The sequence below is a fragment of the Aquila chrysaetos genome, chromosome 21 (genome assembly GCF_900496995.4).
Source record: "Aquila chrysaetos chrysaetos chromosome 21, bAquChr1.4, whole genome shotgun sequence".
NCBI classification, from domain to species: domain Eukaryota; kingdom Metazoa; phylum Chordata; class Aves; order Accipitriformes; family Accipitridae; genus Aquila; species Aquila chrysaetos.
In genome coordinates, this window is record NC_044024.1 from 10,022,052 (window position 1) to 10,036,461 (window position 14,410).

A 14,410-nucleotide genomic window follows, 5' to 3' on the forward strand; every position below is an offset into this window, starting at 1 on the left:
TGCCTTTCCACAAAATACGCTCTGCACGTGCTTAGCAACAGTGTGAGGTACCAACAGCTCAGCACATCACAGCAATGAAAGAACCAACACTCAAAAGATGGTCGTGTCTGCTTCCGCAAAAGCACAGCAGCCTCTCAAAGTGTTGACAAGGCTGAAGATGTTCCAAGTCCTCAGATTTCTCACATGTGCCTTAGGAGGTGTTTTGTAAGACACAGAAGTGACCAGGACCAGCTCAGAAAATGGCTACTGATTTTTGGTACTTTGATACCGAGTTTCACAGAGACTGTGGATCTTATTAATTGAACCGAAGCCAGTGTAGTTCAGATAACATCTCTGAAAGGTGGGTCTGAGGTGCTGGGCATGGAGGCCAAAATAGCACAAGAGGCTCAGTTAAGAACAGACCCAGCTGATTGCTTTGATCATGTATGATACCTCCTCCAGAAGTTACAGGAGCAGAAATGGCTTCAAACTTGCTGCTCAGAAAAGCAGAGGATCAGAAAATCCTGTTCTGTCTATCACCTTCAAGCTCATGAGTAGTCATTGTAAAAACTCAAATTAAAATTAGCCCTATGAACGGTCCTGTTCCACTTCTCATGAAAGCATAACTCATTGAATCGAGCCTCAGAACAACCGAGCTTTTTGAGATTTACTAATATCCCTACAAAGCAGCCTCACTGCAGCCATCCTTCAGCTGCACAGTTGAGCATAACTCCCTAATATCCTCTCTCTGCTGTAATAAGGCAGCTGCGTGGTAGAACAACAGACGGGCTCATTGCCACAGCAAAAACCTGCGGTGGAACTATTAAAAACCTCCATTGCAAAATGTAAGCAATGTCATGCCAGATTATGTACAGCGGAGAACAGGAGACAATGCAGCTGTTGCTTCTAGGTCAGTAATGCTCCATCTCCTCAGTGATATCACCCCTGCTTTTAAAGCAAAGACTCGCCCTTTCAATTTAAAGCTGGCCTCCATACATATTTCCTACCAGCGAGGAAACTATCAATTCAGAAAGTCTTCTTTGCAAGGCAGCTGTTCCAGTTATTTAAATTGCCTTTCTCTTCTGGGCCTCAGCTGCTCATTCAGAAAACAATCTTGGTTTCCTAGAACATGCTTCGCCTTTTTGTTCAGCTTGCCTGTCATGACTTGAAGTGCACCAGTCTTTCCTATATTCTGGGGAGGGAAGGGTGAAAATCTGTTACCAGACTGGGTTTTCCAGTCCACCTAGGGATACTCTACAAGAGGGACGGATGCCCATCCAAATCCAAACCCACCCATTGCACTCCTGCTAGCTTTAGAGATGTGGTCTGAACTTAACCTCGCGCCTCGTTCATGATTAACATAACGCTGGATCAAACTCACCTTCATGGTAACAGTGATTGTGCTATTTACATTTGCTCTGTGCAGCCAGCCTTGCTTTATCACACCACCCTTCTGGGAGCACAGGGACGAGGAGTCCTGAAAGAGAGCAAAAGGTCAGGAAAAGAGGAGGGTAGGTGAACTGCCTCCCACGCAAAATTCCCCTTGGACACAAGGCATATGTCCACCCTAGAAAGCAATACAGCTTTAACTACAGTAATACAGTAACATGTAGAACAAATGTACGTGTAACATGTACAGCTACATGTACAGTGTTATCACAAAAAATTTCAGGGTTCTCTCTTTCCAAGAAACAGGCAAAACAGGCTAGTTTGGGTCATCTTTAAAAAAGAAAGATTACATCTACACTGACAGAACTGCACAGCAATTTTGCAATGAGGAACTGCATGTTGGTTCTTAGGCAGTATTTCAAAAACCTGGGGAAGAAGGAAATTTTCAAAATGGTCTGTTCAGAAAGTTGCAAAATGCAGAGATCCAGACTTATTTTGTCATTTCCTTTTGTATAAATCCACTCTCCGTTTTAAATTTAGGCAAAAACCACCAAACCCCAATAGCTGAAATGTAACTGACTGGTTTCACACCTATCAAAACAAAAAGTTTCAAGCGACCCAACCACGCTGTTCTTGGCATACCAGCTGGGATTTCCATCTCTGCTCCTGTCCCGTGGTCCCAGAAAGAGAGAACAACCCTCCATCCATACCTAAACTGTGACCCCCACTGGGGAGGGAGGGAAATGAGATCCCAGACTGGTGAAAAAAACTCGTCCTGGGACTTCCAGTGACTCAGCAGCAGAGGGGGACCTGGACTGCCTGACGATGAGCTATGAAGGGACTGGTTTATATTGCCTCCCGCACCCCAAATGGCAGGTTTTCACTCTTTTCTTGTCAAACTTCCAATAACAAAGTAAATTGTCTAATGCTTTATTTCCTTGGGTAAAACAACCCATGATTTCTCCTTTATAATGGCTCACCTTTTTTTCATCAAGAGATTGCTTTTACTTGAATTTCCATTACATAATTCTAATGTAAACACTCCATCAGGAAACTGTAATAGAATCCTTTAGATATGGCCATGCCAAAAGAGATAAATGCCAAAAATATCTGCAAAAGCACCAGGAATACTCTTCCACAACCAACATCAGTAACTTCACTTGTTTGAGTATTTGGGACACTGACCAGAAGAAAAAAGGTCTCCATCAAATTTTCATAGCATATTTTTGTCCTTTTGCTTTTTGCAGAGGCATGCTGATAACACACTGCACAGCTCTGTCTCCAGCCCAAATTAGATATTACTAAACAGGTAACAGCTCAAGTTAATGATGTAATGCAAACCAACAACACGGTCAAAAAAAATTAAGGCCAAACTTGAAAAAAAGGCATCCCAGTCCAGACCTGAGGTGTGCGGGGACACACATAGCAATTGTAAGAAATGTGCGTGAAACAGCCCCTTCAAATCTTCACCTCTGTAAGAAAGAAACTTCCCTTTTGCTCTGTAAGTTCCTCAGCAGCAGCATCTTGGTGCCACAAGGAGTTTAAACAGCTGGGCTAAACTCTTCCCACCATAAACTAAAACTTCTTAATGTCATGTGCATGAATTAAGCTTCATGTGGTACTTGAGACAGAAAAATGCTACCCCTCTTGTAGCATATGTGATATGCACAGGGAAACATGGCATTTGCATATTCCAAAATGACCACCACGTTTGAGATGTCCCAATTGTCAGAGCCCCAAGCTCACCCCCATGGAAGAGCTCCAGGGCTGCAAATCTTCCCTGCAACCAGCTGAGTGCAAACATGCCAACTTCCAGAGGAAGCAAATGCCTCGGAACATTTGCATAGCATATACAGAACGGGACTGACACGCTGTGAATATATTGGGTAGAAGGGACAGATTAAGAATTGCAGGTTATGTGGTAGAGCACAAAGCTTTTTAAGAGGAGGACCCTGATATTGCAGTGTAGTTGAAAACCAAATTGCCCACTTTTAATTCTGGACATGAAGAATTTTACTTAGTAATTGTTTGGCTTCCTTTTTTTCTCTTCCGCTGCTGCACTGTTTCAAGTGAAAAAGCCATGAAAAATATTATGGCTAATCTTGCAGCTAATTTAGGAGACCCTTGGCTCCAAGAGATTATCTTGTCATACTTTGAAATAAATCACTGTCTCAGTTTTGGTCCCATCTTCACAGTACAAAGCATCTCACCAGAAAACCATTCCTGGCAACTGAATTCTGACTTTGCCTTGTGAAATCTCCTTTTTAACAGATCTTAGAGCAGAATATTTTAAAAAAAAGCTCCTTACCTCATCCTTTTCAAAGTCTTCATCAATTTCAAACACATGGCTTGGAATCTTGTCTGGCCTAAAGGATTTGCTGAAATCACAACACATTTTCATTTTTAACGACTGGGACATGAGTGTCCTCCAAGCCAGCAGCTGATGCTAGATCCAGAAGCAGTAGCCAAACTGCAGACTACAGAGCACAGCAGAACTGTCCTTCTGCAGAAGATAGATAGATTTCAAGAAACCTACAGCCCCTTACAGCTGGAGAAAGCTAACTTCTGAGTGCATTTTGTGGAAATTAAGAACATGCAGTATGCAATTAGTTTTTTCTGTGTTAGCCGTCTGATTCTGCAGAGTTTTTGCTGACTTGAATTTATGCAACACAGAGACAGAGCAGGCCAGTTTATCTTCCATCTTGCTAAAAAAGAAGCAAGATCGGAGTGCAAGATTATTCACAAAAAATTTTAATACGATTTGATCAACAGTGTTGCCCCATTGCCGCTTCACACCCCTGCAAGATCCTCAGAACAGACCCACTTTAGCCAATTAACAAGAAAATGCACTTAACAAGCTGCTAGCACACGAGTGGTCTGAACAGTGGTCCGGACATGCACAGAGCATGGGGAGCGAGAGCAGAGCAGGCGCCACCACTGAGAAAATAACAATCCAGCAGAAATCCGAGATGTATACGCCTGTCTGAAAAACCTGATTAGCTCTGGGGCTGGAATCACTGGCACAAGCCAGCATTTCAGAGCACATAACTCTCCAGCACTGCCAGCATTAGTAGCGATACTACACCACCGGATTGGAGGTGTAAAACAACAGCCCAGTGAACAAGGGGCACAAAGAGGATCTGCTCAGCACGGGAACGCTGTATCAAGCACGCAGAGAACATCAGCCCAGGGGGACAACGAGGCTCCCAATTTGAGACGAGCAGACACTGCCAACACTATTTATCCTGCCAGGTGCCCAGACTGTAGTCTGTCCTCGTCCTGGATGGAGGGGGCCGTTTGCACGCTGGTGGGCAGGATGTGAAGAAACGACCTATGCTGGCAATATTGTCAGCATCTCCCTGACAGAGCTGAGTGACGATGGCATGATAACATGAACCTCTGGCTCTCTAACCTTCAGTGACATACCTCTGGAGGGGAGGCTGCTTGTGGGACAGGCATCAGGAAGAAGGGCAGACTGTTTCTCCTAACCCTGCTCAAACCCCAGTCCTGTGACCATGCATTAGTATTCCAAGGGAGCGCGACACTTACCATGGCAACATCCGAAAGTCTCCTGAGTATTCCTCATACTTGTAGTTCACCACGTGCCAGTCTGAGCTGTAGGTTTTAATGCACTGAAAGGAAAACAATACAGCTCTTTGAAAGCTACACCAAGCAAAACAAAACCATGCACAAGTCTGAAAGGTTACAGACTGTTGGGTGAGGTAAGCACAAGTGGAAAGGGTCTGAACGAGCTGCTTCACTTGTTTTGCGTCGCAATACAGAATTTCATAAGGAACCTTTTCATCACAGAGGCAAAATCACACAGCATCTGGCCTGCCACACAGCTACTAACTTTGTATTTTCATCGCTCCAAGGCTTTACAAAAGGAGTAGTGATTTGGGAGGGGACTGTTTTCCAGAAAACACCAATTTTCTGCCCTCGGAAATGTAGTGCCTCTAACTTATCATTGACCATCGCTTGGCATTTAGTTCCACTGCACTTGGAGGGAATGGTCCTAGAGTGCGGCACTTTACAGAACAAACGCGTGGCACTCCGGATGCTCTGGGGAGGCCGTGTAGGCCAGCCCTTGCCCTGCTGCACGCCCACACCTTGCAGCTCAGGCAGGCGGCGCAAAGCCACACACCACGTCTGCGTACAAAACCCACTGGAAAGAAGCATCGCACAAGAGGCACGTGCGAGAACTATCTCGTGCAGCCAGCCTGCCAGTGACCGGTGGTTCCCACACAGGAAAAATTAAGTGATCTGCAACCTCACAGACGAGGAGCTATGGTAGAGCATCTTGCCTAAGGGAGAAAGTGCTGAAGGCAGGCGTTGCGTGGACTTTTGCCCCCACCTCTTTGACAAAGAGACTCTGAGCTTTCTTTAGAGCGTCTTCTGGCACCGTCGACTGGACAGTCCTTCTCTGTCGACCGATGACTGAGATCTGTGGCAAAAAGGAGAACACGTTTTCAGTGCAACCTGGGTCTTCAGGGCTTGATCCTTACTTTAAATAAATGTGGTGGGCCCAAATCGCCAGTGTGTCATTTTGGTTTTTTGTGTCAGAAATGCAGCCAAAATTAACATGTGGTTAACAGTGGCAACTTTCCAAGGTAAGCAGGACTGGAGATTAGTGAGCCACAAACATGAGAAACAGCCAGCACAAACTCACAGATACATCTTCGATTGGAAATATCAGCAGGTCCCGGAGGGGATCACTGTAGATCTGCACTTTGCGTTGAAGGATCACGTTCTCGTAGTCCAAGGGTTCAACCACTTTGGTTTTTTCCTGCAGGAAAAACAGAAGATGAAAACATTTACATATATATAATATATAAAATAACCAGTAACTAACATCTTATGCTTAATTTAGCCTGACAATTTCAAACTGTGTTACCAATGGACCGCTCGTTAATTCAGCAATCTCATACTCATGTGATGCAGGTAACCACCAATGTGCATGTTTTGCAGAGAGGGAAATGAGGGGTTAAGTTATTTGTGCCTGGTAATAAGCTGCGGGAAGAAACAAAGCACTGTGCTGCTCTGGTCTAAGCACAGTCTCCAATTTCTTAATGGAGCAAGAAATCCTCCTGGACAAGCCACAGCTTTAACAGCTGCAAGCTTCAGCATATTTATGTTTGAGCAGCTCATCCGTCCAGCTCAGAAGAAATAAGGCCTCCTACAGTGGCTCTGCTCAGCTCAAAGCTGGGTTTGCGAGAGGAGCTGATGAGAGTCGTGCTCTCTCTGGAAACGTGCCGCTGGCGAGATGAGAGCAAGCCATCTGCTATGACCTCCAGAGCAGGAATCTCACGCCGTGGAATGAAGAGCAGCATCCCTCTAGAAAGGCAGGAAAGCCCTCTCCATAAATCACACCTCAGCCAGAGACGATGGCTGGAAAAATCTGGGGCCTGGTTTTGCTCTCACTTACATTTCTGGGAAGCAAGAGGAACTTCTCCAAAATCCCTGGAGTCACAAGTAAAAACTATTAGGAGAACGCCATTACATTTGCTACTGCATTACTTTTGTCCGTGTTACAAGGCCAGAAAACAGAACTTAAAAAAATGTGAGAAAAACACAAGGGCAACTTCTGAAGTAGGCAAATGTCATTTCAGCTGCCCAGCCCTAGACTTCAGATTTCATAAGCAAGAGTCAGGCACTTAGCACTGCAGTTGTGAAAATTAAACTTCACACCAAAAGCAAACCCATGACTCTGTATGTGAATGGTCACAATAAAACGGGAAGCAAATTCTGATAAATCAGCTTTGCCTTGTTTTGAATCTTGACCAAAATCTTGATGCCTGGCCATGTCATGGACAGTGTTTATCAAACTCCTCTAGCAGCTGCGTGATGCCAGGATGGCACGTGCCTCTGGTGAAAACACCCTTGTAGGATGGTGTGTTTGGGCTCTCCTCCCTTGGAAGAGGAACATCGGATGCTTCCCCATTGGCAGCAATATTTACCCCCCCAGCTGAATGGGTTTGCTGGGATGAACTGTTCACATAGCCCTGAGTTAAAAATGAGATCGCTACGAGGTCTCTTGCTGAAGACAGCAAAACCTGCAGCCTAAGAAAATGAGTCCAAAATGAGGACCAAAAGCTCAGCATCATATAACACCAGTGGGTAAACAGCCACACCACCAAGCATCCAAACAGCTCAATATTGCCTGTGACGTGAGATAAGCCAAGAAATCAACATTGCTCTTCCAAAACCAATCAGAGCCAATCATAGCCATAGGTTTCTGTGCTGTGCCTTTGGCTCCTGAGTCTCTGGGATGCATTAAGTAATGTCTTCCAGCCCTTTGCAGCAAAGGTGAGCCAGGGTTTTGCTTTAATGACAACTGAGCATCTCCTGCATTGAAGTGGAGCTGGTGCTGGGACTTTGGGGAGGCAGTCATCACGCAAGGGGGTAACGGCCCCAGGCAGGAGCTGTTTGGGGATGGTCATATTTTAATCTTGTTTTAATCTTTTTCTGAAATGTTGCAGAAAATCTTTGTATGGTGGTATCTTTTCAGACACCAGCACCTTTAAAAAAAAATCAAAGAATTGCAGAAAAAAATTTCTTTCTTTTTTTGCCATACTCTGGTACATGGTAAAAACAATAAAAATCCAGAGTCTGTAGCAAACCTGGATGGTCCTCTGGGCTGGAGCAGCGAAGGCAGCCATCTCTCTTAGGCTGCCTCTGGCTTTTCTCACCCAAAGGAACATCCCCACTGAGCAGAGGCCATTCCTCTGTCCCAGGTGCACGACAGGTGAGCTTTTAATACGTTCAGAAAGCAAAACTGAGATGAAAGCTTTTCCCCACAGCACTTCAGAAATGCAAGGCGGGTACCTTTCATGTCGTGTTTCCCAGGACCGCATCCCAGCAGCAGAACGACATCCCAGCATCTCTCTGATGGAGGACAGCACAGAGCCTCTGTGCAATTAAGGCCCATTTTGCTAATGTAAGCGACGCCTGGGTCCCACGCAAGCCTCTGGGCAGAGCAATTTCTGCACAGCCTTTCACCAAGCACCCGCTCTGCCGTGCTTCTGGCTGTCCACAAAGAACTCTTACTCTTGGCTGGGGAAAATATACCTCCTGCCCCAGACAGTTTTGCATTCAAAATGTCTCTTCCACGCTGCAGGAATCCAGCATGGATTAGCTCAGGTATCTGAAATGGTTCCCACTTAATTGCCCTCTGGAAACTTTGCTTCCCTGCTTGCACTATCCTGAAAGAAACCTTGGAAGCCTCAGCGCCATGTTAGCACCAGCAGAAGCACTGCAGCCGTCGCAGGAGAAGCCCACCAAATTACCGGTGGGAAAGACACAGGTCACTCGGCAGAGAGCCCACACTGGGTGTCAGAGTGGCCGGGTGCTGCTGCTCGGCTCCCCCAGCCATGGGGGATTTGGGGCATGGGGTAGCGAACATTGCCAGCCCCAGTGTTGCGTGCTGCCAGACTCGCTGCACGTGGAGCTCCAGGACCCGAGACTCTCATAAAAAAAAAATGAGAGATCATCTGAAAAACAGAAGTCCCAAAAACCCAACAGGTAGATGGAGAAAAGGAACCCATTTTCTCTCAGTTAGTCTCATGCTCTTTAAATGCTTAATTGAATTTGGTTAATCATATGAAACACTGGTGTTATTTCAGGATAACATTACGCGCTTCTGAAAATTCACCAAGCTTTGCAAATTAATGTGAATTAACAGGACGTTCATGAGCTGCTCTCCCATTCGCAGGTCTGGGGCCAGGCATCCCCAAAGCTTGGCCACCCCACGAGACCAGGCAGGACCCTACAGACCAGGTGTACGGCTCTCTGCCGACCTGTCCAACTTACTTTTCTCACTGCTAATCACTGCAGCAATCCCAGCAAAACTCAGCAGCGTAAGCTGGTTAAAGCAGTGCCATGAGCCCGAGCACTGCTTACACCAACTCCCCGTCTCACCTTGCCCCAGCAGCAGCTGTAACAGTAAATTAGATTCACTCTAAGAGCCTTTTACACGGCTATGGCATTAAATAGTGGCTTTGGGTATGCAGAACTCAGGCCGTCCAATTACACAACATTTTTAGTCCTTTTTTATTTTGCAGCATGGTCCTGAAACTGGGACTCTGTTTCTAAAGTCGTTCTTTTAAAAAGTTGGGTTCTTGATAACATTTCTTTTCTAGCTTTGACATCTCTGATGACCAGCAAGACAAAGTCCTGGCAGTGACCCTCATGAGATTTGATGACAATTAAAGGGTAAGGACTGAAAAGGATCCCACATCCTCACATGAGAGGCTTCAAAACCCATACAGCACTGCCCACCACAGATATGAAAAAGCTCCTTAAAATAACTCACCACAGCCTTTCCACTCTTGTGGATTTAGCGATATTGGACAAAAAGCGTTGTGCAGGCTGGTGCCGTGATCTGTATCCCATGCTGAGTCCTGGGACACACGGCCAACGACCCAGGGAGCTCCAGGAGGTGATGGATGTGCGCCTGCAGGGCTGCAGAGGGCTGTCACCCACATGGGCTTTGCAGCACCCACAGACAGGCATTTCTCCTCTGAAGCTGTTCGAAATGCAGTCCCTAGAGCTCTCCTTACCCAAGCTGTGGGATTTCCCTGTTTCAGCAGCCCTCTGTCACCTGCAGCACGGCGTTACGCCGGCCGTGCTCGCACCCGGCACGATGCAGCCAGGCTGTCACAGGCCACAACACGAACCACGGCAATATCTCTAAAGTGAAGCCAAAAGAGGTAGGTCAAGCTGTTTGCAAGCAAAGCAGCTGCTTGTGAAAGGATGTGGCCTGTCCCCTGCCTGCCATCGAGGAAACACAGACTTCTCCATCCATCCCAAACTGTGCTGGCTGCCCAGTGGGGCCAGACAAGCCCACGCCTCTGCAAACAGACCTGCGGAGTAAGGAGGGAGCCATCACAGTATTTTTCACCCTTTGGCCCACCCTAGTGCCCAGTGTCCCAACAGGGCTGGAGGTAAAGCTTTAAGCCCTGAAAATCAGGTTTCAAATTCTTAGTTTTTCTGACGAGCTTGGTTAAAGCACACACCTCCCGGCATCCAGGGCTCAGCCTCGCACTGCCCAGTGCTGTCACAACAGCAGATGGCACCCACCAAAGTCATTACGAAAGCACAGGAAAAACTATTAGACTAAAGTAATTAGAGTCTTAGAAACCACAAATTCCTCCACAGGGAAAGCCAATATCCAACTGCAAAGAAATGCTGCCAGTCCAGCAACAAAACCAACCCATTTCTGCAGGAAAAAACATGCAGTGCTGCCAAAGCACTGTTCTCTGGCATACATGGAGCAGCTATTCACCCAGGGCAGGCAGACGGGTGCACTGTGATGCTCCTCAGGTTCCTCTGACCTTTTGCGCAAGAGCAGTGTGGGCAGGTTGGGGTGAGCTGCCTTCTCCCGTGGCCCCTGCGCTCGCAGCACCCCAAGCACACTTGGCAGCAGCTCCTAGCCCAAAATACTGCGGCCCAATGCACTGGGATAAAAATCATGACCTGTGCGAAAGACCTCATAGTGGAAAAACATAAACACCATTTAAATCAAAAGATAACAGGAGAGCAGTGTACCCTCCCAGATGAGCCCACTCACCTCTCTTAAAAAACCCCACTGGTTCAAGCCCCGCACACCAGCCTGTTCCCAAAACCACGTTGCACTCTGTCCTTCTGCTTCTGCCCTGAGACGGCTGCTCCCCTGAGCACAGGCAAAACGACAGCCTATCTATTTGAGTATTGACTCTCTCCACCAGCAAGCAAGTCAGCTGGCATTTTAACAGGAAATTCAATGAAATGACTTCAACAGAAACATGCCCACAAACACCAACGCAAGGCTCTGCCTTTGGCCAAGCGCAAGCACAAAGAGCCCGGCATAAGGAAAACCCCAAGTAAAGGTCCTCATCCTCAGTGCCCTGCTTGTCCTGCTGCCCTCTGCCAGCCCGAGCGCAAACCCCCACTGGATAGAAACCACCACAGTTTCAAGGAAATGGTTTAGCAAGGGAATTACCCATTAACCAAGAGGGGGGGAATCTTAAGAAGTCAGATTAAATTGTCTCCTTTCTGTATCCATATGCGAAGCCTAAAAAATTCCTTATATTTGCTTTATAAACAAAGGTTCACAATGACAGCTGGAGATATTCATGTGGGGAAGTACAGGAAAGGCCATTTCTATTTTAAACTTTTATTGCCTGAAAAACAGTAGCTACCTGTCTTCTAGTGTCCTGCGTTTGTATACAATACAAATGTGCCAATGTTTTTATTATATGATTAATGTTTTCCTGAAATCTTTTTCTCCCCGAATTACAACAGGTATAATCCAAGTGATGTGAATGTACAGAAAGTGAAGGGAAAATGTTTCATTCGAGGATTTTTTTAAAACAGTGGCCAAAGGAAAACTGTCAGAAAGCCTTTGTGTTTTCAGTCCTTTCAGGCTGACTCTCATTTAAAACAACATCCAGGGAAGAAAATGGCAACCCTGGCTGGTTTGGCTCTGCTTTAACCCATTTGCTCATCCCTTTGCGTTGACACGAGCCCCATGTCGGCTGCCAGCGCAAGTTTCCCATTGCACGGCGGAAGCCAAGCCCAGAGCAACCCCCAGCCCAGCGCAAGAGCTGCACCATGCTCGACTTTCGCTTCTCACAGCGCTAACGGCCAGCGCACACACGCACACACGCTGCTTCATCTCTGCCCGACGCAGCCAGCCCTGCAGCGCTTCCTCTGTGTCTTCGACTGAAAAAAAAACTTGCGGGTTCGGCAGCACCCGGGACACGGTGTTTTCTCACTTCCTCAGAAATGAAGCTCTACCCAGTGCATGCATCCACACTCACAAAGCAGCTAGAGAGACACAAGTGATCCATATATTAAAAGGGATGGTTCTTTACAGCAGCTAAAGAGAGAAGAGGAAATAGCACGGACCACATGTACATATAAATGTATTGTCTCAGACTGTACAACTGTTCCCCAAAATTTAGCGAGAATTTTACAGCCTCATCTGTTGCAATGCTATAATGCACTTACGTGGAAAGCCTAGCAAAGCCCAAATTTTAAAACAAAACCCAAAGGGCCAAGTAGGTGAAATACACAGAAAATAGGAAGCAAAGTCAATCTGGGGAATTGACTAAAAGCTAAAGGGGGGAAAAAACCAGAAGCGTACAACTACCCTTTGGACATACTAGTCACAGTCACATCACTTCTGAGACTGGCAACAGCCCAGGGCAGAGAGGGACCACTTCGCGCTGCAATGCATGATCTGGAAATGCGAGGATACCTTGCAGACAGTGGACAAAACCCCCCATTTTTTATTTTGCTCATGAAACCTGACAGTACATGGGAGAATTTAATTGGGAAATGAGAAAATCCACTTGGCAAACTGTATAGGCACATGGAACAGAGGAATTTCTATCCATAGAAAAGCTTTTCCAACACCAGGGTTTCAAAGATCTCAGGTCAGGGCTCTCTCAAATTGTGTAGTCTTTAAGAGCTTTTTTTTTTTTAAATAGAACATCTGTAATTCCTCACTTTTTCTGCACTACCATCTGATCCCATTTACATGCTCTAACTCAAGCTTGCAGAAAGGCTACAGAGCTTCATTTAAAAAAGCTGAGATTCACACATAATTCATCATTCCAGGAACCTGGGCATGAGAAAGAACAATGAAAAGTGGGAAACGTGAGCTTGGCTATCCAGTGCCTGGAACTGCCTTAACCCTGTGCAAAGCCAGAATAAAGCCTGCAGCCCAAAGACTTTACATTCAAAAGCACAGGAGAGAGGGAAGAGGTGGAAACAGAAATGGGGGGGGAAAGGACAAACAGGGAGACAGTGTGAGTCAGCACACATAGCAGCAGTCACAACACAACGCAGCCTTGCCGCTGCCAAGAGGTCTGTGGGCTTCTCAGCAAAGCCACATTTTGGGCGGCAATTAGAAGGGAGGGAATGAAGCGGCTCTCACCAGGTGATGGGGAGCTTGTGCCCATGAGCCTGCTGCAAACCCAGCACTCAGCTGGATGTAACAGCAAGGCCCAGGGCAAGATGCGCAGAGATGGGCTATGGTAAAACCACAAGGATGAAAAATAGTCAATAAAGCTGGGTATGAGCAGGCCAAAACTATTTTTACACTGGCCAGAGAGAAGGAAGTTTAAAAATACAAGAGGAATGCCCAGACAGGAATCCTGGCTGTGCTGAAGGCACAAAAATGCTGAGCTTGAGACCACAGGGGAAATGTCTACACCTGGGACAGGGGAGAGAGACGGGTTGTAAGACGGACATACAAACACACTGAGCACTTTGTGAAATGCCAAGGGAGGAAAACCTCCCGAGGAGGAGGAGGAGGAGGAGCAGGGGAAGCAGGGAGAGGGAAGGGGTGTCAGGAGCTGGTCCAAGGTGGTGCAGGGCAGCTGGGATGGGGGATGCAGGTTTTGCTCACCTGGGGATGGGGCCACGCTGGAGGTAGGTGAGCGCAGAGGCTTGTGCAAAGGCTGGGGCTCTGTAGCTGCGAAAGGCAGCAGATGGGGACAGGGAGGCCAAGAGTGGATGGTGGAGAGGGTGTGCACTGCAGACAGGAGAGAGGAGCCCCACGGGCAACCAGGAAGGGAAGAGGGATGAGGTGAGGAGAAGGGCCCTGACAGGGAGGGATTGCGTGCCAACACGGCTCAGAGCAACGCTCTGCACAGCCCTCCCGCGGGCAGCGGGTGAGCAACCTCCAAAACACTGCTGACAGCTCCAGTGCGATGCTCCCAGAGCCCCAGCCTGCCCAGCAGGCACTGCCTGCTGCAGGGCAGCCTCTCCCGCACCCCACTCCCGGCTCACCCAAATCCTGCATCCCAGAGTGAAGCTGGAAGCACTGCCTTGCATGGATGCTCACAGCATGTGGATGCACGTGGATGCTCTGTGGCCCAGAAAGAGGAAAGCAGGACACAGGCTTGCACGGGCCAGACCAACACATGGGAGCAGATCTGTGGCACGCCGGCCCTCCGAGGGCTCTCCTCTCCCAGCAGCACAGAGATCCTTCCTTGGTCAGTGTGGGGTCCCCGAGAAGTTGTTAAGTGATGCCTTCAGCAGTGTAACCCAGCAC

The 14,410-nt window shown here is 47.3% G+C and overlaps 1 protein-coding gene across 7 annotated transcripts in view; it reads right to left on the minus strand.

Annotated features, from left to right (window-relative positions):
- Positions 1–14,410, minus strand: part of DOCK11 (dedicator of cytokinesis 11) — an 87,850-nt gene that overhangs the window by 62,851 nt on the left and 10,589 nt on the right. For all 7 annotated transcript variants that reach the window (XR_005931041.1, XM_041119024.1, XM_041119022.1 and 4 more), the window contains exons 2-6: positions 6,038–6,154; positions 5,723–5,812; positions 4,918–5,000; positions 3,677–3,746; positions 1,361–1,456 (exon numbers count right to left, since the gene is read on the minus strand). Coding sequence is in view for 6 of the 7 variants with exons in the window: in XM_041119024.1 (XP_040974958.1) it covers positions 1,361–1,456; positions 3,677–3,746; positions 4,918–5,000; positions 5,723–5,812; positions 6,038–6,154 (456 nt within the window). In the remaining variant the exon portion in view is untranslated. The remainder of the gene's footprint in view (positions 1–1,360; positions 1,457–3,676; positions 3,747–4,917; positions 5,001–5,722; positions 5,813–6,037; positions 6,155–14,410) is intronic.